General features: G+C 37.8%; 3 protein-coding genes across 5 annotated transcripts; all 3 read left to right on the top strand.

Annotated features, from left to right (window-relative positions):
* Positions 1-954: 954 nt before the first annotated feature.
* slc25a33 (solute carrier family 25 member 33) lies at positions 955-7,860 on the top strand. Its single transcript, XM_043224052.1, has 7 exons — positions 955-1,113; positions 3,899-4,072; positions 4,867-4,944; positions 5,509-5,609; positions 5,731-5,797; positions 6,366-6,646; positions 6,911-7,860. The coding sequence occupies exons 1-7, from the start codon at positions 1,073-1,075 to the stop codon at positions 7,111-7,113; spliced, it is 945 nt and encodes a 314-aa protein (XP_043079987.1). The 5' UTR covers positions 955-1,072; the 3' UTR covers positions 7,114-7,860.
* Positions 7,861-8,015: 155 nt separating this feature from the next.
* Positions 8,016-19,275, top strand: tmem201 (transmembrane protein 201). Of its 3 annotated transcripts, none has more exons than XM_043224050.1 (11): positions 8,016-8,887; positions 9,981-10,101; positions 10,599-10,787; positions 10,963-11,142; positions 11,606-11,958; positions 12,196-12,399; positions 15,003-15,229; positions 17,504-17,566; positions 17,701-17,982; positions 18,221-18,349; positions 18,447-19,275. In XM_043224050.1, the coding sequence occupies exons 1-11, from the start codon at positions 8,778-8,780 to the stop codon at positions 18,542-18,544; spliced, it is 1,956 nt and encodes a 651-aa protein (XP_043079985.1). In that variant the 5' UTR covers positions 8,016-8,777; the 3' UTR covers positions 18,545-19,275. The 3 variants fall into 3 exon arrangements, with proteins under 3 accessions (XP_043079985.1, XP_043079984.1, XP_043079986.1); XM_043224049.1 differs by having other exon boundaries at positions 18,215-18,349; XM_043224051.1 differs by lacking the exons at positions 15,003-15,229; positions 17,504-17,566; positions 17,701-17,982; positions 18,221-18,349; positions 18,447-19,275 and having other exon boundaries at positions 12,196-12,618.
* Positions 19,276-20,543: 1,268 nt separating this feature from the next.
* On the top strand, positions 20,544-22,403 carry foxl2l (forkhead box L2-like). Its single transcript, XM_043224054.1, has one exon. The coding sequence runs from the start codon at positions 20,963-20,965 to the stop codon at positions 21,746-21,748; it is 786 nt and encodes a 261-aa protein (XP_043079989.1). The 5' UTR covers positions 20,544-20,962; the 3' UTR covers positions 21,749-22,403.
* The last annotated feature ends 1,120 nt before the right edge of the window (positions 22,404-23,523 follow it).

The raw sequence follows: 23,523 nt of genomic DNA, 5'->3' as shown, positions 1-23,523 counted from the left end.
TTAGGGTGCTCTATATGAAAAAAAAAATTGTTTGCATTTTCAATAAATTAATTTACATTAAAGAATTGTAGAGATTAATTAAATTCATTGCTGAAATATAATTTAAATCATACTAAATAAAAATGATTGACTGTATAATATATTATATTTTTATATTTATAAACTGTCAAATGTTACGTGTGATATTGAATATTTATATATACTTAAGCTTTATGTAGGCTACCATATAGATATAAAATCTATTATTTCTAAATCAAAACACAAAAATCAAATAAAAAATGTAAAACTTACAGGGTTCATTGACTACACAAGTTTCATGTTTATGAACACAGGGATTATAGGGAATAGGCTATAGACTATATAGAGGGAAAAAAAAATATTGTATTTTCATTTGAAAGTATTTTTGGATTAAAGAACTATAAAACTAGGGGAAAAAAAACTGTGCTTATGCATTTAACACGTTATATACTGTAAAATGTTACGTATGATATTAAATAGCTAAATATACTTTAACTTCATGTAGGCTACCATATAAATTTAAAAATCCCAATATCTGTTATTTCAAATCAAAACAAAAGAATACAATTTAAAATAAATAAATAAACTTTGACTCCACAAGTAAGTTTTCTTTTCATAAATACAGGAAATGGGCTATAGAATATAGGAAACTATTTATTAAATGTACATTTTAAAGTATTTTTGGATTAAATGCCTCTAGACCCTAGGCTATGTGAAACTATATAGATTAAATAAATTCATGATTTAAAAAAAAAAAAGTAAAATCGTAAAATTTAACCTTTTATATATTGCAGAATGTCACACCTGATATTCTGCAGCATTTAAGTTTGCAGGTTTTTTTTGTGTGCGCGCGAACCGATGGCGTGACGTCATGGACAACACCCCCGGCCATCCCCTATGACGTGAGTCCGGGTTACTTCACGAGGCTCGGCGTGATCCGGGTTTAAAGCTAGAGAAGCCGGTTAGCGAGCATCATCGGGCCGTCGGCCTAAGCGACTGCGTTCTGTTTTTATTTCAAGTCTAACGGTTTTGCGAGGTGCGATGGCTCTTTGAAATGGCGCAGAAAGACACGCTGTTACATCTCTTCGCTGGGGGGTGAGTGGAAATGACTTTGTATTCCTGTTAAACCAAGGATGACGGTCCCCAGACTGGAAGGTCGATAGCAGCTGTAAACGCAACGCAGCGCCTCGACCTTAATGTCACGCTCACCTCAGAAGAGAAATCAACCGTAACGCTCTTTTTACCGTTATTGATATCTCCTCTGTGATATTTCGAAGATGCGTTTATGAAGAGCGCTCTTGTTAGCTTTTAGCTAGCGATGAAACTAGCCAGCGCAGCATCCAGTCACGCGACGGAAGCGTTTTATATTACGTTTCAATACGCGAGCAGGTTAAGTGCTGCGGTCACATTGCTATATCGACGGGATGGTAATACTTACGTTAACTGTTGTAAAATATTGCCTGGAAAGCGAAAACTTTTTTTTTTTAAGATCTAGCCTGTCACAGACACAGAGCAATGTGTTGCGTTACGTAATAATGTCCTCAGCCACGAGACGAGCTTTATCTCTCGCGAGCTCGTCGTGTGCGGTTATTAAAACCTGAAACGTATGTGTGTACGCGTGAAATGTTGGTACAGGAAATAACTAAATAAGCGTAAACGCAGAGCTAGTTTGTTAGCACCATTTGTATATATTTAAATAGAAGCGCATCGCTTTACATAAACGCATCCAAGGTCATTCCACAATTATTTACGTCCCGCGACCAGTATTTGATATCAGCACTTATCTACTACTCCCCTAGTCGCTGATATTGATTTATTGTTGTCATTTTGCACTTGTGAATGTCACACTTTCGCAGTAGTATCAGAACACCCGCACTTAAATGTAGCTGGAGCGCTCGCTTCTTTCAAGGACAGAGAAGTTCGTAGTCGCGTCAAGAATGCAAGCATGTGTACCGGGCTAGAGAGTGATGGATGTAGGTGAACGTGTGACTGCTATTTAAAAGCTCAACTGAAGTGCACTTGTTAGCTAGCTAAATATGTCACATGCTTTTTTTATAAGTTTGAAGGTTGAAATAAAAAGTAATACACTTTTCTCCCCCATGTATACAGACCCATTAATATGATTTGTGGAATTATGAAGAATATTGTAAAACATTGCACCATAATGAAATAATAGCTTTTTACTTCTACTGATAGCAAAGTGTGATTTTTATTTTTATTTAAAAAAAAATTATTGTATTATCGGAGCCTTTTTTTTTTTTTTTATTAGGATATCATAAAACGCTCTTTAATTGAAATTTATTGTATAGCTCATAATAAATATAATTGCGAAATTAAATACAGAAGCTTTGAAATGCATATTTATAAAATGATGTATTTTAGTTTCTTATTCACTAAAAATGAAAACATGAAAAATTAAAAAAAAAAATTTTTCCTGTATTTTCTCTTATGGTAAAAGTTTGATAGGCTTAGAGGGATGTTGCCACCGTTTTTTTTCATGTTGCCGGTCAATTTCAGTTATGTAACTAAAGTTATACGTTAATTTTTGAGCTCAATTAAACATTAGTTAGATTCAGAAGACTTGCTGTGAAGGGCACAGACATCTATCTGCATGTTTGTTTTATTCAAACATGAGCATTATGTAATAATGCCCCAAGCTTTGTTTGTGTTACAAAACGATCTTTATAAAAACATTACCCTTGGTGCTCCGCGAGCTGGATGAGAAGGCAAGCTGTGTGAAGTAAGTCAAGAGGAGACTTGCAGCAGTGTTGGGCTTAAGGCTTTTGTTGAGGACGTCTGCCCTTGTAACTGATTGTGCTTCTCAGGCAGATTTGTGATTAATCTGTCCTTTATTGAGGTCAAAGACGTTGTGTTCTTCTCATGTCTTGTACTTCGCTAACACAACCTCTTGGCCTGTGTCAACATGTTTTGACTCCTAAAAAAAAAAAAAAAGATCCGCGATTTTAACATCTCACGATTTATTTGCCCCAAGTCTCAATAGAAATAAACAAGATACATAACAGGTGTAATTGCTATGTGCTTTGTTTAAAAAAAAATGTCTTACAGGTTGATCTGGATTTTTTTTTCTGCTTCTTAAGTTAGTTTTGTTTTCTTCAATTTCTTTTTTTACATTTATTTAAATGGTAATGTTCTTCATCTTTTCTTTGATTTGAATAGGAGCCAATTAGGTTAAACCAGTTTTGGACTCTAATCCTTTTATTTTGTAATGCATATCACAATCACTGTCACCTGCGTCACATAGCGTCGTTTTGATGAAGTTCAGTTTGTTTTCCTTGACCTCACTCTCATACTCTTGACTCTTAAAACAGCCAAGAAGGTTGCCCATTAGCATTGCTGACGTGCACGCATGTATTTGCGTCTAAAGTTTAGTTTGAACTGGATTCTAGTGTTGCCTCAAACTGCAAATGTAGTGCCAACCTTTATCAAATTTTGTAATCGCAAGATTTTGTCTGTTTACTTAATCTAGAGGTCTTCAACCTTTGTTGGACACAGCCAATTTTTAGGTTGCAAAATTCTTTTGAATTTGTATTATTTGATTTTAATTTTGAATAAATTATTGTTATTATTATTTATATACAATATTTTTAGGAAGATTTTGTAATATATTTAAAGAAAGTAATTTATTCCTGTACTGACAAAGCTGAATTTTCAGCAATCATTATTACAGTCTTCAGTGTCACATGATACTTTAGAAATGATTCCAAAATGCTGATTTGGTGCTCAAGAAACATTTCTTATTATTAATATTGGAAACAGTCATGATTCTTTGTTTCAGCATTAGGTTATTTTAGTTAAGTTTAATTTTACGTATGGCCAAACTAGTGCATGGTAGCTAAATAAGTGTTTATTTTCTCTACAGATGTGGTGGAACCGTAGGTGCCATCATGACCTGCCCCCTGGAGGTGTTAAAAACCAGACTACAGTCATCCGGTCTCACCCTCAGGCCTGTTTTCCAGGTCCAACTGGGCACATTCAACGGTGCTGGCGTCATTCGACCGGGACCCGTCAGCCCTAGCTTGCTACAGGTGTTACGGTAAGCAAAGAAGTCTAAACAATATGACGTAGTCATCCGCCCTGAGCGTAGGCTGTAGGCTTGATGTCTGAAGGCTGTAATGTAGATGCGTTTATCAACTGGATTTGATCTTCTAAATGATCGCAGATTAAAGCAGCTCTTATCCTGCTGTTAGTGACTGCTGTTGATGATGATAAGGGGCGGGGTTTGTCTTATGTAAAGGCAAAAGAGATTGCAAGTGTTCCCTGTCAATGTCTATTTTGGGTAACTGGGCACAGCATGGCATTGCTCTCAGGAACCAGCACTGTCACATGATGCCTTCTTGCTGTGCTCAGATTACTAACCCCAAACACAAGGTGTCCCTGACTGAGCGTCTCTGAGGGAGTGTACAAGTCTACGTGACTTTTAGTTTTGACGACTGTGTAATATCTTGGGAAAAGGACACTATATTTAGCCTTTACTGAGGAAACATTTACCGTGTGACTCATATTTAATAGTATCTAGTTTAAGGAAAACGTTTGAACGGCTTTTCCTTTCAGGAAGTGATGAATTATTGACCTGTAATGACAAAGAACCTCTGCAAAGTCACAGAAGCATGATTCATTACTGTCAACATTCAGTATTTATCTAATAAAGAGAGGTTCGTTTCATATGGGTGGCTTATAAAGGAAATGAATGTGTGTAAAGGTGCCACTAGCATAATTGCAGTGTTCAAAACATGCTGGATGTATTATTATAAACTGGTCTGGTGCAGTCTGACTGAGATGCCGCACGGTAGTGTTGCGTGTGTCTAAATCTCATCTCTCTGTCCTCAGGTCAATTCTAGAGAAAGAGGGACCAAAATCTCTATTCAGAGGATTGGGCCCAAATCTAGTTGGTGTTGCACCCTCAAGGTAATGGATCAATTAATTTTTGTCAAAATCAAGCATAGATTATAAATTATTCACTGTACAATTTGTTATACATGCATATATCACTACTTTTTTCAAAATTCTTACTACAAATAAGTATTATTTCTTTTTACTGATTTGTTTTTTTTCCCCCTCGGGAACAATAGCCATACATTTTCTCATGTTAGCTTTCTAAATTACATTTACATGCAAAGTTTTCAACAAGCTAGAATTTTTTTTTCCTTCAGTCCACTAGGATGTACTTGTTCTGTAAAAAAAAACGCAGCCATTGTTTCCCACAGTCATGATGACAGTAGATCTGGGTGCTTATTCAGCTCTTTGTGCAGTTTGTTCCAGACATTCAGTACATAGAACCGACTGCGCTGTCAGGAAATCTCACTTCAAGCTGTTTGGCTTGATAAAACATTGGCAGCTTTTCAGTGCGAACAGCCCTTTTTCATATTAAAATGAACTCTGCACTGTCATGCGTGAAGAGAGGAAGCAGGGGGTGTAGAGTTTAACAGAGTCAAGACACTGATAGTCTGTTCTCCTTCTGTTCTTCTTCAGGGCGATCTATTTTGCAGCTTATTCAAAGTCGAAAGAGACTTTCAATGGAATCTTTGTCCCAAACAGTGGAATTGTCCACATGTCCTCGGCTGGCTTTGCAGGTGATGCCTTAACGTTTATGCAACATTGCTGATAACGTTTCCCAGAACTTGTTTTCCAAGATGCTTTCCAAGAAAAGTAACTGATTGAATTCCTAATTGCATTGTTTTTTTTTCCTCACAGCATTCGTCACAAACTCCCTGATGAATCCCATCTGGATGGTCAAAACAAGAATGCAGCTTGAGAGGAAGTACGTTAATGCTAAACTTTCACCCTCGATAGGGATTTTGCATAACACACATCTGTATTAGATTCTTGAGTTGAGGCCTGTGAGTTGTAGCACATCCCCAGATACTGTGAGGGTCGTTATTATTTATTTTTTTTTAGGATGGGGATGTACAAATTATTAGCACTGTCTCTGTTACGCAAATGTCATGACGATTAGCATGTGATCCAATCTGCTGGACTGCAAATATCCACCTTGACGCAGCCGTCAGGGCTTAGCAAGCATGTTCTATATTTGCGCTATAAAAAGCGCCGGCAGTAAACTGCTGGAGTCAGATGAGAGAAGCATGTTAGATGGTACGGTCTCAAAATAGTCTAGCATTTAATTCTCCCTCCCACTCTACATGCAAACCACATTGTGCAATGCAAATTAAAGGTGCAAGTAAACCTTTCGAAGTCTTTGACCTTGATTTTAGCATTAGGTGCCTAAACTAGGTTTTGAAAGCAGAACTGTTACCTCAGAGTTAATCGTGTTGACCTTTTGTTATCCACTTCTTCCTGATTAACTGACCGACTGTTTCTTTGTCCTCCAGGGCACGTGGGGAGAAGAAAATGAATGCGTTACAATGTGCGCGGTACGTGTATAAAACGGAAGGTATGCGAGGTTTTTACCGGGGCCTGACCGCGTCGTATGCTGGCATCTCGGAGACCATGATCTGCTTCCTCATTTACGAGACGCTGAAGAAGTACCTAGCGCAGAGTCGATTCACCACGCCTGACACAGACACAGAAAAGGGCGCTTCAGATTTCCTGGGCCTCATGGTTGCTGCTGCATTTGCCAAGGGTTGCGCCTCCTGCATAGCTTATCCACATGGTAGGTTGTTTTTACCTGTCAGCCAGTGAAAACTAGCATCAGCCAGTCTCTGTCTACAGATAAATATAGATTGCTTGTTCTTTCACTACAAGACTTGGAGTGCATGACGTGTCATACATTATTAATTGCATCCAAAATTTGTTTACATAATGTGCACTGTGTATATTTATTAATGTGTATAAAAATATATAATAAAAAGACAAAATATCAATATTTAATGAAACTTCATTTTTAATGACGGACCTTTCATGGTGTGTTTTCCAGAGGTCATTCGGACACGACTAAGAGAAGAAGGAAGCAAATACAAGTACTTCTTTCAGACGGCGCGCCTTGTGGCGGTGGAAGAGGGATACGCAGCTTTTTACAGAGGACTCATTCCACAGCTCATCAGACAGATCCCCAACACAGCCATAGTGCTGTCCACCTATGAGCTCATTGTCCATCTGTTGGGTGAACCCTCCAAATGAAGCTGAACACTACAAGCACAAAGATACTTTTGACCTGCAGCTAAAGTGGACAGAAAAGAATCCATTGTGAACAGGGATGTTTATTTGAATTACCCAAAGACATTAAACGGCTTTTTTTTTTTTTTATTATTATTTTGCGTTGACTGCATATGCTATCAGAACTGTTTTGCTTGTTTATGTGTTATGTAAATGGCGCATATTGCATAGCTACTCCTAGATGTTTGTGTATACTGTATCAGTGTACAGCAAAAAGTCATCCGAATATACAAATAGTGCTTTAAGTTAACTAAATTATTCCTATTATAAGTAGCAGCATTGGGTTGTTTTTTTTTTTTTTTCAGTCTGTTGAACTCTACGGTACGGTACTTGTCCAGGAGTTTTGGAGTTAATCATTATTGGATCCGGGTTTTATTATGAAGTTCTTGGAAGGAATTCAAATGATACTGTAATGGGGGCGTAGAATACGCTATTAGCTGATAAGCTCACGTTGCAATATTTTGTAACACTTTCCTGCTTCATGACAACTAGTAGCACTGGAATCTGACCAATCAATTCCATTCACCTCTTCACTAGAAACCTATAATCTGTTTACTGTATGTTAAGTTGTTCATCTTTTGCAGAAAATGAGGGCCTTGATGCATATGCTGCTGTTGGTTTAATAAAATAAATTATGGAAGTTATTTTTTTTGTTGTTGGAAATGCACAGAAATAATGAGCCACATTAATAAATAGACCTTTTCAAGCCTGTTTGATGGATTTATGACTGTTAGCAAGACTTTGAAAACAAATGCAGGAGTCAATAATCCCATGATCCCAGCTGTTTACGTAGAGGTTCCAAAACACGAACAAAGAACATGATCTTTGAGCCTTTCTAGTAAATGATGTGTTATCTCTTGTGCCACAATTCTGTACAAAGTGAGAGGCATGTATGAATCGGTTGTTTTGTTTTGAAGATAATGATTAAGTATTGTCAGCATACGTGCTTTTAAGCACGCTATCTTGACTATGATTTAATATTTTGATTACTGATACATATTTTCTACACAAAACAAAGCGGACTGAAAGATGAGAATCCATTGTTATAGGGATTTTTAATTATTATTTCTATTCTTGTAATGTCTTCGTAATTGCTTGTGAATGGCTGTTACATGCGTTGCCTCAAGAGGGCAGATTTATGCCATATAAACCTGATTCAGGTCATTTTCAGTCAAGATTTTATTTAATGAAGGCACGACGTATAGCAGTAATTACAGCAAAGTACGTTCTTGCAATGCAACTCTAAAAACGAAATGAAATGCAAAATGTACAAATAATAAAACCGATGTAAAATAATAATGACCGTGAAACAGGTATGTAGTGTACAAAAATACTGTACAAAATATTTTACATTTAAAAACAGAACGTATGCCTGTTATTACATTGCTATACTTTATAACGTTATTTTGACTATTTTATATTTTATGTGTATAGTTAACAAATAATTATTTTACTCTGTATTATTTCTTTCGCGTGGAAGGGCAACTTTTATTTTGACAGCTCTTAATAACGCTCTCATGACCTGGATATGGCCATGTTGTAGATTGATGCGCGCTTCTGTTGCCGCATGCACTACTCCAGCGCGTGGCTTCTTTTGAATAACACTACAGTCAATAACCCGTTTTGCAATGGAAGCGTTGAACCAGATATTACTACAGTACCCGCCACTTGTAGTTGGAGGCGTCGGAGCAACGGCGATAGCCGCAGGAGGAGCGCTGATCTACAGAATTGCAACCAGGTATTGTGTCCCTGCCCATAAGATGTCGCTGGGCCTCGTATAACAGACATGTTTGTTGAGCCGGGGCTACGGAACGCTACAGTTTTTTTTACTGTTTCCCATATAATTAACTTAAAGTGTCAATAGCATTTTCAACAGGTAGGCCATGAAAAATTCTTGAGCGGGCACAGAGCCATTTAACTACGCAAACAAGCGCGCGAGATTTCGTTAAATGGCTTTACGGGCTTATCTGTCTGCGATAATTAAAAGATTAAATTGATATTAGTATTTATTTTTTTTACCAAAACATAAGTACTACAGTTATTGTTATTTCTGTATTTCAATCATGCGTGCCTTACGTTTTTTCATTCATTTTTAATTCTGTTATTTTGTCGATAGCAGTGGTGGTTAAGTTAAGGACACCTAAAATATTCAAGTTTTTCGACAGAAAACTAACTACCGTGGTAAGACTCGTTTCTATCAAAATGCGTGCAGTGCCAGCCTTAAAGCAAAAGAGGAAGATCCCAACTTTTTTTATTAGTGTTACGCAAAAACTGGGCTCTTATGTTAAATGCATGAGTCAGTTTACAGTTGGTCTAGTACAAGCTATGTATTTAAATCATGTAATAGTTTGTGGTCTAAGATACTTAATTTCCAGGTTTATAGTTCTTTTAAATTTCTAAGTAATATTAAACATGCCAGCGCTTGTCTTAATGCGGATGACACATCACCCTGTCATCTTTTGTATGATATGATAATGTCACAGCCTGAGTTTATTAATGTAATCAAGCCTCTATCGGCCTGTAAATAGAAACTCTATTCACGCGACTTAGATAATCAGTTCACGAGATCGGGCTGTCTGGAAAAACTAGATCTTTACAGATTTACATTAGATTCAACATTAGGCCTCTGAAATTTTGGCGTGTTTCATGGAAGTTGATACAACAACCAAAAAAACACGGTAGTCCTAGTTATCCGAATGCAGGATTGTGATGCCTGTTGACCTGTTAGTTGAGAACCAGTTAATGATTGCATTGTGTTGCAGTTGTTTTCTGTTTTTGATGCATGGTGATTTGCAGCAGAGCTCCTAAAGTTAACCCTTTTTGTTCAACAGGAAGAAACCAAGTCATGTCAAAGTGAATTGTTGGTTCTGCAACCAGGACACAATTGTCCCCTATGGGAACAGAAACTGCTGGGATTGTCCATACTGTGAACAGTACAATGGCTTTCAGGAGGTATCGATTTTATGTTTGTAAGATTTGTTTGTTGTGTCTCAAGGTTTGAAAAGACAAAAATATTAACTTGCATTTACATGTTTGCTTATACACTACTTTTCAAAGTTTTGTAGTAGGTATGCTGTTTTTTTTGTGTTTACATTAATATGTCTCACCAAGCCTACCAAGATTTTAATTTAAAATACAATAAAAACCTGTAATATTGTGAAATATTACGTTACAATAAGATAACCTTTGATTTAGTCATTTATTACTGTTACTTAGATCATTACTTTAGCATTTATAATTTCGGAAGCCATTCTAATATGCTGGTTTGAAAATTTGAATCATTGTTATCGTCAGTGTTGAAATATCGTGCAGCTAAATATTTTTGCGGAGATTTTTTTTTTTCCAGGATTCTTCGAGGAATGGAAAGTTCTCAAGGAGCAGCTTTTGGATATGCTATAAATCAGTCAGTGTCAAGAAAATAAGGTTTTGTTGTGTGCTTGTTTTCGTAGAACGGGGACTACAACAAACCCATTCCTGCTCAGTACATGGAGCATCTCAACCATGGCATTTCGGCCGGTGTCCCGGAGTCTCCGAAGACTCTGCAGTGGGTCAACTGCCAAATGCTTCTGTGCAAGAAATGCAACAGCCACCAGACTCTGAAGATTAAGCAGCTGGCCTCGTTCATCCCCAGGGATGATGTAGGTTTATAATTCACCCATTTAATCCCTAAATTTCAGCCATGGTTTACATAAAATTTGCATTCAGTAGGCGTCTAAGATTCACGTTTAATATAAATGTGAAATGCATCAGCTCAAAAACAATAACGTGCATGCTTTTGCAAATTGTAATGCGCCGTGTTCACCGTAATGGCAGGAAAACTATGATGAGGAGATTGAGGTATATAAGCACCACCTTGAGCAGACCTACAAGTTGTGCCGGCCGTGCCAGACGGCAGTGGAGTACTACATCAAACACCAGAACCGACAGCTGCGGGCTCTGCTCTTCAACCACCAGCTCAGACGCAGTCGGGATGCTGATAAAGCCTTTATTAAGGTGGTGATATATGTTTATATGCTTTCAAATCAAACCACAAGACTTGACAGGAGAGTCCACTTTTCTAGCCCTCTGAAGGGTATGTTCTAGAAATCTAAAAAAAGATTGATTAAGTGACAAGGGCTTGACATGGAAAGATTGCGCTTGAGTTTAGATGTTGCCCAGATAAAACTGCATTTTTACTACAGCCTAGGTATCGTTTGCTGCATGTATCAAGTGTGATTAATGACCGCTCTGTTACTAGTGTTTTCTTAAACTGCAGATACATGTGTGGAATTGATTGTAAGAGATAAAGAAGGACTTCTTCTTTCTTGCTTCTTTTGTGTCCTGAGTATTTTATTGTGCAGCTACTGTTGATTCAAGTTTAGTCTTTAATCAGGCTTGGCATGCTAGTATCAAATGTTATTCCCTTATCAAGTAGTCTTTCTATTTTTTTTATTTTTTTTGTTATCCTTTTCTTCAGAACACCTACTGTCTCACCACACCAGCCTGGTTGATCTTGCTCAGAGTCCTTGCGTTTCTCGCCTGTGCCTTCCTTGTAGCTGTGGCTTTGTCTGGATCTGGAGATGTGGTCTCCTCCATCTCGCAGGCATTGAGCGGAGGAGTTAACCCACATAAACGCCCCCTCCAAAATGACAGTGAAAGCAAGGCTGAGGAGGGCAGCATGATGTGGGATGATCTGGTAGGCCTTCTGCCAGAAAAGGCTGTGGAGAACGCTCGACTCGTCTGGCAGTCCGGAAGCGACCATCAGATGGCTGTGGCTTCTGTTGGTCTCCTAACTTGCATCACAGGTGTCTTAATGGCAGGACCTGTCAGGTGAAATAAATTAAATTATAGATACAATTTAATATACACAGTGTGTGTGTGTGTGTGTGTGTATATATATATATATATATATATATATATATATATATATATATATATATATATATATATATATATACATATATACACACACAATGAATCTATACATATATGTACATTTACAATAATTCAATATTAATAAAATTATAGTAAAGTAATTACAAATGAAATATTTGTCGTCTTCTCTAGATTGAGGAGAATTGACGCTGTGGCCTCTGTTCTTTGGCTCCTGGTGATATGTTTTTACCTGGCTGAGTTTTACCTCAAGAAGGACATCCCTGATTGGTTGGAAACGGTCAAGTTGGGCATCACGTCTGTGTGTTGTCTGGTGGGATTCGCTGCCGCTGTGGCAACTCGCAAATCCACGAGTCAGAGAAGAGCCAGAGGTCGCAGGTCAGAATCTGAGCAGTGACACTAAGATAAGATATTTTATGGCATCTGTAATCGAGGACACTTTTGAGACATATAGAATCAAGGGTTGTTTTTTTTGGTTTTTCCCTCAGATTGGGAACATTCCTCCCAGATGTATTCAATTGACAATAACTAATCACTAATCTACTCATTGTAAAACCTCAACGGCCAAGATGCTAATACTATAGGCCTTATAATTGCATATATATATATATATATATATATATATATATATATATATATATATATATATATATATATATATATATATATATAAGTAGTCTGTGTGGATGAACTTACTCAAAGTACTAGAAAAGGATTGTTTATTGCCTTTTACAGTGCTTGACATTACCACCATGCTCCTAATTTTTGTATGCATCTTGCCATGTGTAATAATTTTTTTTTGCATTGAAATACAAAATGCTTTGTTCGAGACATTGCAATGGTGCTTACCAATTTGGGAATTTTATTTTTCCTGATCCATTGCATCACTGAATTTAAGCTGAAAATTTACAAGACATATGCCAATTAAACTGCCTAAAGCCATCCATTATATCAAACTGAAAGAAAAATACTGTATTACGCCAATACTGCTTTAATCTCATATTTGCAATCGCATAACAGAAGTGTTACTGCCAGTATTTAGTTGCCAACAACATACAAATATGTTAGACTTGTGCTATATTTCAGCGTTTGCTTTTGAGGTTAAGCTACAGCTGAACACATTTATGAGAGTCTCAAAATATTTGTCTCTCTTTGTTTTGATTCCTAATTAACTTGAATTTCAAGTCTGTCTCCACCACAGAGTAGATTTTGTTACCTCAGTACAGAATTTATGCAAAATTTTTTTAGCACTATCTTATTATATTCTAAATTCCATCATATTAAGTGCGCTACATTTTATTAAATGTCATTTAGTTTGAATACTAACATCCACACTAAAGCTCTATAACACGTAGCCATCTCTACCGTGTCTACCAAAAAGTGACACTTAAAAATCTTAAAACATCTGCAAATAAAGCTTTGTAGGGATTTCATGGAAATGAAACATTGTATTTTGGCTGTGGACTAGGAACGTGACGTTGTGATAGTACGACTGTAGATTGTATGTTTTTGTAGGTTTGCATCACTGTATTTCCCAAGTTACTGTATGCATGTGGCATATGCTGTGAAGTTTTTTTTTTTTTTTGCTGTACTGTGACTTAGACACTTACTGTCTGCAACTGTTATGTTATTTAAGTCAATTATGTTCATTTCCATTAGATGTGTTATCAACTGCTAAAACTCTTTGGTACCTTTCCCTCTCCGACGAGCTTTAATATTTATAATTTAGTATTACCAAAAGGCATAACGAGCTTAATGTAAAGCTTCATTAACTTTTTTTTGATGTGACTTGTGGCACATTTCACTTATTTGAGTATTTAACTGTAGACATCCGTATCGTTGAATATTTAGTATGCTCATTATCATAGTACTGTTTGCCAAAGCTGATGGTTGGTAAATACAAATATTAGTGCGCATTTAGGCTTGGCATTCAAACAAGCGTCTATTTAGAATGTATAACATTCGTTTAGAACAGCATTGTATTTTTGTGAGTATACTTGATCCTTTTTTGACTCGGATCATTTCTAGACCGATTTAGACTGTCCCGGAGTAGGTTGCTTCCCCAATTTTCGTTTGATTTGAAATGAAATTAGCAAAAAAGTGAAACTGAATTTAGCACTGACATGTAATGCGGTAGAGCCTGTCAAAGTGAAATGTTTCAGAGCGTCCGACCGTTACAAATCTAAAAATCTATTTGGAGCTTTTGACACTTTTTTTATTTTTTGCCCACAGGCTTCAAATAGTTGTTTTGACTTTGAGAAACCAAAAAATAATCGGTTTGTGGCATTGCTGTGCTTTTTCTGGTATATCATCAACACCTGATCAGTGGTTTCTGGTGATTTTTGACATGGAATGACCCCCAAAGATATAATGTGAAATGAGCGACTGCATTGTTGAGTAGTGAAACGCTTTCCGTCCAGAAACGTAAGCTCAGATTTGTTGTACTAATGTTGTGTTTTGAGTGAAGCGGCATGTTGGAGCTGTACACTTGGGTTGTATTGCATCTTTTTATACTTGTATTATTTAACTCTATTATGAAAGTGAAATAAAACGCTGATAAACTACGAAGTGTGTGTTTGCTATTTCTTTAATTTATTTAGCTTTAGCTTATGATCCAAAAAATTTTAAAAACGTAACCAAAAAACAATAACAACATCAAATGCTTGAACTAGACATGGGCCGAGCAATTATTAATGTACAATTTCTTAAATTGTTTATGGATTATCTGTAATGAGGTCTTCACATCACTGATATCTACTACACTCTACTGCAATCGTAATCAGATTTAACATTTGACAGAATCAGCATGTAGTTCAGGCTTTTGAATTCTGTGGAAGCCTGCAGAGGTTTTTTGTTTGTTTGTTTTTTGCAGTTATCTACTTGAAGTAAAACAGAATACAGCGTTTCTCCGTAGCAATAACTGAAGAGATAAATGCTCCATGAAAGCCATCAGCGGACTGATTCTCTTCTGTCTGTTGCAGGTATCTGTCTGGCAGTTCTCCTGGGCCGTACTACAGTAATCACTGTCCCTCGCTGTCTGCACCTGTGTCTGCATCCTCTACCTTCATCCCAACACCTCCCTCCAACCTGTCGCAGCTGCTCATCCGCCAGCAAAGCCACAGAAGTCGCAGAGCCTTACCCTCCTCGCTGCCTGGGCGCCTCAACAGGGCCCTGTCTCTGGGAACTATCCCATCCCTCGCACGAGCAGGTAAATTCCTCAAGAAATGTCCTATTATTATCATTGTTGAAAACGGTTTTTGCTAGTTTATATTTTTGAGGAAACCGATACGCTTCCATTCAGAACTTGAGCGAAAGTTTTATTCAGCAAATACAAATACAATCGATCACGCAACTGAATACATTCATGATGTTATAAAAGATTTATATTTTAAATTAATGCCGTTCTTTTGAAATTTATATTCATATACTTATTTAAATCAAGACTGAATACTGGAGCAATGTGTACTGAAAATTCAGCTTTGCAATTACAGAAATAATTACATTTTGAAATATATTAAAATTGAAAACGCTACTTTTTTCGCTGTACTTCTGATCAAAAATGCAACTTTTTAATCATTAATGAAGTCTGTTATTAAAAAGATTTACATATATTTTAAATAAAACTAATTATGATTAAATGTATTATGACTATAATAGTCGTATAATGTAGAAAAACGTTCAGTTTCTTTGAAGTTAAAAGCAGTGCTGCTATAGTGAGAAGCCCCAGGTGCTGTTTTGTGGAACCAGTGCAGAAGTGCATGATGGGAAAGATGTGGGTCACTGACTGACTGAATGCATGGTACAAGGAACTCTGCTCACTCTTCACACCAGACGGTGCCGCACCTAACAGGGGAATTTTGCCAACTGCCAAAGAAAATTGCGAAGTGTGATTGAGAAATAGTCTGTTCGGTATCTCCAGCTACCTGCATGCTACAGGGATTTTCCCACTGCTGATGAGTTTCACGTTACGGAAAGTGACTAATTTACTTCATTTTATTAACAGCGTCTGTTTTATCTTTGAATTTATTTTTCATTGAAACTATTTTTCTCTGTCCAGTGGCACACATTGACTACAGGCTATCAAACTTCAAAAGTAGAGTTATATCCACTGGCAATCAAATCTATTATAGATATCACCTCTTAGGAAATACAATGCAGAATAAATATAAACTATTAGTGTATGGGGGAAAAAATGATCAAAATGAGAAATGACTGTTGATGAACTATTCCTGTACCAAAAATGTTTTGATTTCACGTTTCCACATTTCAAAAAATAATTAGTTTAACTAATTGACTCAAGGTTTTGATACGCATTACCTACCAACATGCTCACGCTTTATATTGAAAGAGATGGCAGGGGCAACAGCTTGCTTTGACATAGCTTTTAACTTCGACCTGTCAGTAAACGAGACTTTGTAATACACACAGGCTTTTAAAGCCTGGGATCAGGGAGATGTCGGGAGTGGTGTTTAAATGACTGCTGTGAGACGGTAGAAGAATCACGGTTCGTTTCATGTGTGGATCTTCAGATGAGATGGCAAGCGCCAGCCTCCTTTAATCAGATGCAGTGGCCCGGCAGGTGTGATAAGAAGGACCAGAGCTTGATCTTTACGCTCTTGATTCGATCACGCACACTTGTCTGAGCAATCTCAGCATTTGATTCATTTCCACCTCATCGTGTTATGTAGAGATAGATATGTAACGGTGATCTTCAACGGCTAACAAATTAGCAGTTTTAGGAAATATCAGTAAGTCCAGTGAATCTCTCACAACTTGTTTTTACAGAAGCATTAGAGTATCACTCATCTCTCCGTCACACTTCCACAGGAGGTCTTGAAAGGGCTTTTGTGTGAGCTGGGCCTGTACCTGCTCCATCATGTACCTTCACCCATCTGCTCTATAATGCTCTGTAATGGTGTTGCTCCTCTACAGCTGCAGCTGTGTTCGCTCCACATATGGAGACATTCCTGGAATGGAATGACTGAATGAGAGCGTTAAATGTTTCTACCTTTCAGTTGGATGCTTGAGTTGTGTCATGAAAATTGCTAGGAATTTCTGTCTTTTGTGGGATAGCTTTCACTTTTTAAATTTTTCAAATAAGAAATACTAGTTGTTATACTGTGCAAAATTGTAAAATTTTATGAAATGAAGTTTAAATCGTTAAAGTGACAGTAAATACATTTAATGTTTCTAAACAAAGTTAATTTCTACAAAAATATTCAGCAGCAGAACTGTTCTGAACATCGATTATAATAAGCACTGAATGATGTTAGAATTATTTTTGAAGGATCGTGAGTCGAAATGATGCTAAAAATTCAGCTTTCCATCACAGGAATGAAATGCATTTCAATAATAGAAAACTGTTAAATGTGACGGTAAATGGAAATTTACACTTTATCACAACCTTACCGCTTTTACGGTATTTTTGATTAAGTAAAAAGAACTCCCAAAGAGCTGTGCTGATTTGTTCTGTTACTTGCAGATTCAGGTTTCCTGTTCAGTGGGAGTAGACCATCTTCACAGTGTAAAGACTCTCCTCCTTCAGGTAACCGTGAACAAGTACAGGCATTTTTGTATACATCTTTTATAAACTCGATCCAAAAAAAATCTTTTGATAATTGTCTACTATTTATCAGTCACATTGGCATCTGATAAACAATTTTCTTTACTTTTCAATAGATTACTATTCTCTGAAATCTGGAAGCCAGCCCTCCTCTCCTGGACCTTCTCCAACCCCTTCCGTGGCAGGATCAGTCACTTCCACCACCAGCTCTGCCAGGCAGCGCCGGCCGCTCATCAGTCCGGCCAGACTCAACATCAGCGGGCAAAAGCTGCGACTTTTTTCCTCTCCTCTGGAGCCTTTAACTTTGGCCTCGCCGCCTCAGTTTCTTTTAGAGCAAAGCCAGGTGCACAGCGGAGGATTCTTGCCTGATGTTCCACACTTCCATTCACACAATCATGGTATGAAGTCCTCAGCAATACATATTACTAATAAAAAAATTAAGTTTTGATATATTTAAGGTAAGAAATTTATTAAATGTCTTCATGGAACACGGTCTTTTTTAATTAATACCCCAATAAATTTGACCCATATAATATAACATACCTGTGCTACTTATGATTTGTATTATTTGTATGTTATGTTCTCAATATATGAACTTTTAAGATTGACACAGATATGATTTTGTTTGAGATTCAGGTTCACTGATCGACGAGGGCAGTGTGTTTGAGCATGTGGAGAAGCGAATGGGCAGCTCCTCTGGGTCTTCAAACTGCCATGTAGACACAACCACAGGAAATGGAACTGAGAGCAAGCCTGGATGGAAAGGTGAGAACAGGAAGTGCATTAGAGTAGCAGGGTTTAAACGAACTGGGTTACTCTGTTTTGCATAATTTATTGTTTGAATGCTTTGTCTTTTTCACAGGGTTTTTGGGCCTGACACTTGGGCCTGGTCTACTGTTTGCCAGCCTGACCATTAACTTGACATTCATCGGTTTCTATCTTTATTACAATTGGAGATGAGCGTATAGAAGAGACCTCAGGAGTTCAAGGTCAAACTGGGATGTACACTGGTCTTGTCACTAAATCTGGGATCTTTACAGGAAATACGTGGACAGCAGTTCCTTTGGGTGATGGCTACAACTTTATTCTTGCTGCTCAACAATTGTGGATGTAATAGTGGAGAATGAAGGAATTCTCAAACAAAAGAGAAGACCGTATCCTCTTAACTTGAGCTCTGTTACATACAGCCGAGATTCTACATTATGCCGCAAAGTATGACGTGAGCTTTGTGAAACATGTTTTTGTGCATGTTCAATCTTTTCAATTTTTTGTGTTTTTAAACACTGGATGCTTGTTTCAGACTGAATGCTTGTGCTGTTTAGGTTAACAGAATGGTGTCTGTTGGGCACGTGATGCATCTTTACGAAACATTTATTTGACGACTTTGCCATATTGCTGTACATTTACGTGTTTCTGTTTATCCTACATCCTGAAAGGAGAATTCCATGTCATGTCATTATCGTAATGATGTGATACTATCTTGCGATATGTTTGTGTTGAGCTACTTTTGTCAACCATGTGACACTGAAAGATTTGGTTTAGCAAATGTCTGTTACTGTGTCCATGGAGCCTCGGACTCCGTTTTATTATTCAACTCACTCATCATGTCAAGGTAAACAGGATAAATTAATATTTTGTATATAACAATGTTTCAATTACCAGATTGAAATAAATCTCCATTGTAATTGTTATACACTGGTTTTAGTGTCTTCTGTTTCTCCTTCCTAATCGCTGGCGTTGTATATTGGAAATATTGTTGGCCGCTTTTCTTATACTCTTGTTTTGTAAGTGGTTTTAGATAAACGCGTCTCCTAAATGCACACATGTACATTTAAAACTTTGGCTTTCCGCATTCAGAAAGTCTGAGCATTTATTTGTAAAGTCAGTCGCTCACTGAACGGGGCAATAGTGAAGGTAGTTGTGAAAAGGTTTTCCTTGATCTTCTTGATAAGCTAAATTTCGTGTTGCTGTTCCCATATCATGATGTATTGGAAACATTCAGTTGTTCTTGCATGCTGGCCGTTTTAATTGTGTTAGTGAATAATGCAATCATTCAAAAAAGTGTAAAGAAAAATATACAAAACTGAAAGTAAATAATAAAATGTAGTCAGAGTACCAGTTTATCTTTCTCCATCACTGGCCGGGTGTAGACAGTCTGTCTCCTGAAAGAATGATAACAATCTGGATTCTCTCAGTATAGGACGTTATACAGCTCATGGTGGGTGGTTATTTGAGTGATGATTAGGTAACGTCAATGTCCATTTTCCAAAAAAAAAAAAATTATTGAATTACAAGTCATTAATGTGTTTTGCAAATGGTAACTTAAGATCTGAGGCACTGTAGTTAGCAATGTATTTGTCCATGCACATGAAGATGAAACTGGAAGAGTGGGAAGCGCCACCACCCCCCTAAAAAGACACAAGTTAATACATGCAATACTTGCTGTAAGAATGTTTTATGTTGTTTTAAGGCGCATTCAGACTAAGGACGTATCATATACATTAAACCGAAGTTGCATTATTTAATGGATCTGAGCTAATGTGATCTGACATTAAAAATTAGAAATATTATAACGAATGTGCATTTATGCATTAAACCACCTTAACTAATAAATCATCATAGAGCCAGATTCACACAAGACTTCAATATTCACTCAAGGCGACACCTTTGATGCAACGTTTCGTTTATTTGACTGGATGGAACAGAGGATGAAGTTTACAAAACAGATGCTCTTTGTTCTTGAAACATAGGCAGCCCACAAAATCCCAAATGGATTAGATAGTTAAATGTGTTTGAATATTATATATGTATATATATATATATATATATATATATATATATATATATATATATATATATATATATATATATATAAAATAAAACACGGACAGAATAATTTGACATTATACTTTTTTTTTTTAGTATTTTAAATTCAGTTGTACCATCAATTCACAGCATGTTTTTATATTTAACCTAATATTTTAAATTCAATTGCGCGTTCGATTCACAGCAAGTTTTTATATTTTATCAACAACGCAATATTTAATTCACAACGTGAATAAAAAGAATACAAGGAGGACATATTATAATTATTTTACCAACTTTGGCTCAGCGCAATCAGCAAGCGTTTTTAATAGCGGCGACATCAAACACGTTTACTATAACATTTACCAAGCAGTCAAAATACGTCTGCGACGCCTCGCGCGCCTCTTTCATGTCGAATTCGCGAACTTTTGACCTCTACCTGAGGATACCGACAGGAGGCAGGGCAGGTAGGTGGAGACCTAAAGCAAATCCGACGCACACCTGGACACTTTTAACTTTGCACTCGTGCTTGTACAATCTCGCCTTTTCATTCATCCAGCTCAAGCCCATCTCATGGATCGCAGCGCGGGGACTGATAACCCGCAATCCCGCGATACCGCAGCGGACGGCCGGGGTGCCGCGGATGGAGGAGCCGCTCCAGCGCCAGAAAAGCCTCCTTATTCGTACGTGGCTCTCATTGCAATGGCCATCAGAGAGAGCGAGGAGAAGAAGCTGACCCTGAATGACATCTACAGCTTCATCATATCCAAGTTTCCGTACTACGAGAAGAACAAAAAAGGGTGGCAGAACAGCATCAGGCACAATCTGAGCCTCAACGAGTGCTTCGTGAAGATTCCCCGGGAGAGCGGCGGGGAACGGAAGGGGAACTTCTGGACGCTAGACCCAGCGTTTAGCGATATGTTTGAGAAGGGTAATTACAGGCGCAGGAGGCGCGTTAAGAGACCCTACCGACCGCCACCCTTACCGTCTGGATTTAACTTCGCCGACTCGTACTGCCTGCAACAGGAGCCCGTTTATTGGCAAAGCCCGTTCGTCAACACCGGCTCCTGGAGTCACCAGTCCAGCTCTCCGACGCACATCTCCGGTTACCTGCAGCCCATGCTTGGTAACGCGCGCCCTCTGTCTCCAAACGATTATGCCAACTCTCCCGTGAGTTATTACCACGGTCAACACCATCACCTTCACCCGTCCTACAGACCGTACCACCGGCATCCGAACGCTCTGGTGCCTCTAAGCGGCATGACTCCTCCGGTGAGCCCCGGCGGAAGCGCCATCTCCGCCTGCAGCTACCCGCCGCACACCGGCCATCCCGAACCGGGGCACCATCCGTACGACTGACGGACAGACACGTGAAAACTGAATAGAAGTAGGCTAAAAATTTCATTCGGATCTAGATACGCCGTTCTTGTTTCGTTAACCTTTGGAAATGTTAAGCGTGCCGTTTCAAGTCAGACCGGCTGCTTGAAATTAGGTCGAAATGTTGCATTCACTGCATCGGTTTGTTCACTGTGACTAATGGCTTTACAGTCGTGTTCTGTGGATGTTCACGAATGAAACATTGTTACACTGTTAAACTAGCCCGAATGTTCACTTAAAAAGTCAAGAGACGAAGAGATGTTCAAACGCACTTGATTGTTGGCAGGTTGTCAGTGTCCAAACTTTCCATAAATTTCAGCTAATGTTTAGAAAGCGCCAAGATAGGGTACATGAGCATATTTATTTTTTTGCCGTGCATTGGGATTGAAATAAGGATCTTAAAGTGGATGTGCGGTTTGCAAACCGTTTAAAAATGTTTTGATATATTTCATTTGGTAGAAACTCTTTGCACAAGTTGATACAACAGTTCTCTAAGTGTATTTTGTTAAAACAATGTTTTGTATATTGAATGGACATGTTCAGTGTCTGCATTTCTGGAGTCTGACAATATTTTTATATGTAAATGTTTATAACCTGTTCGATTTTTTTTCTCATAAAATTCTGATAACTAGTCTCATTTATTTGACTATTTATTTGATGTATTACTAATTGCATCGGATCGGATTCAATTAAAGATATAATAATAATAATTGATTAAAAAAAACTATTGCTGGTTTGATTTCCAAGTGTTTTATTTGAAAAAATTACACGAAAATGATTGCTTCAGTATATCTAGTCAATATTCGTAAGTGCAATGCAAATGCTCCATTGATTACAGGTGATTAAAATAGCATTTTATAATTAAAAAGGGTATTTCAAAATACGGAGCAAGATCATGGTTATGTGTAATTCTGACTCCATAACACACTGTGTAGTTAAATGGCGCCCCCTTGTGGCCTTTTGACCTATTACCTGTAAAAAGATTTTTGTGTATTATTTTTTCCTGTTTACAGTTCATATGGACAGATTATGGTGATGGACTACTGGTTATATAATTAATCTGAACATTTATTTTTAAAGTACCTATTAGGCGGCTCATGACCTTCCATTTATTGGGTTTACAGGCTTGGGATATTGTAATAGCTGACGTGAGACGTGTCTGTTATTTGTGATCATGCAAATCTTTAACCTAAATTTAGGTTAGACGTGTGATGAGCGAAACGCTCGCTACAGCTTGAACCTGTCATTCCCCGATCTTAAGTGAACCGAGAAATAATATCACAGTTTTGTCTTGACATAAAAACCAGCCCGTATTCAAATACGAGCTGCTTGGATGAACAAACAAGAGATCGTTTGTAAAGAAAAGACGGAGTGTCAAAATCCCAAGGCTACGCCGGGCTCTGAAACGGTTGCCATGGTGAGGAAAGAACGTTACTTTAAGAGTTAAATTTTAAAAGACGTGTTCGATGCATTCTAAGTGTGATACGAATATTAGACATGGTCTCGTGTCCATCCATAATTTCCCTCAAAGGCATCCAAGGCCTCTTTCTACGGCTTGATTTGATTATTTCGGGAGCTGTAATGACATTGCACTCGTTTGGTTTTCCCCATCACCTCCAGTAACTTCCCTGCGGTGATCGGCTGTCTGGCAGCGTAGTGTACTTTGACCTGCTATGACTGGTGGGCAGGAGGTGAAGGTGGGCGGATGTGGGCGCAGGGGTCTTTGGCTTTATTTCAGTCTGAGTTTCTGTTCTGCA

The sequence above is a fragment of the Puntigrus tetrazona genome, chromosome 23, assembly GCF_018831695.1.
Source record: "Puntigrus tetrazona isolate hp1 chromosome 23, ASM1883169v1, whole genome shotgun sequence".
Classification (NCBI taxonomy): domain Eukaryota; kingdom Metazoa; phylum Chordata; class Actinopteri; order Cypriniformes; family Cyprinidae; genus Puntigrus; species Puntigrus tetrazona.
Note: the sequence above shows the minus strand (reverse complement) of the source record. Positions and strands in the feature narration are given on the sequence as shown.

Bases quoted from the DNA above. Each gene is read 5' to 3' on its own strand.
- slc25a33 (XM_043224052.1), top strand. From the start codon at position 1,073: ATGGCGCAGAAAGACACGCTGTTACATCTCTTCGCTGGGGG. The intron at 5,610-5,730 runs GTGATGCCTTAA...TTTTCCTCACAG, and splicing joins GTCCTCGGCTGGCTTTGCAG to CATTCGTCACAAACTCCCTG. The intron at 6,647-6,910 runs GTAGGTTGTTTT...TGTGTTTTCCAG, and splicing joins CTGCATAGCTTATCCACATG to AGGTCATTCGGACACGACTA.
- tmem201 (XM_043224049.1), top strand. From the start codon at position 8,778: ATGGAAGCGTTGAACCAGATATTACTACAGTACCCGCCACTTGTAGTT. The intron at 8,888-9,980 runs GTATTGTGTCCC...TTTGTTCAACAG, and splicing joins ATCTACAGAATTGCAACCAG to GAAGAAACCAAGTCATGTCA. The intron at 11,143-11,605 runs GTGGTGATATAT...CCTTTTCTTCAG, and splicing joins CTGATAAAGCCTTTATTAAG to AACACCTACTGTCTCACCAC.
- foxl2l (XM_043224054.1), top strand. From the start codon at position 20,963: ATGGATCGCAGCGCGGGGACTGATAACCCGCAATCCCGCGATACCGCA.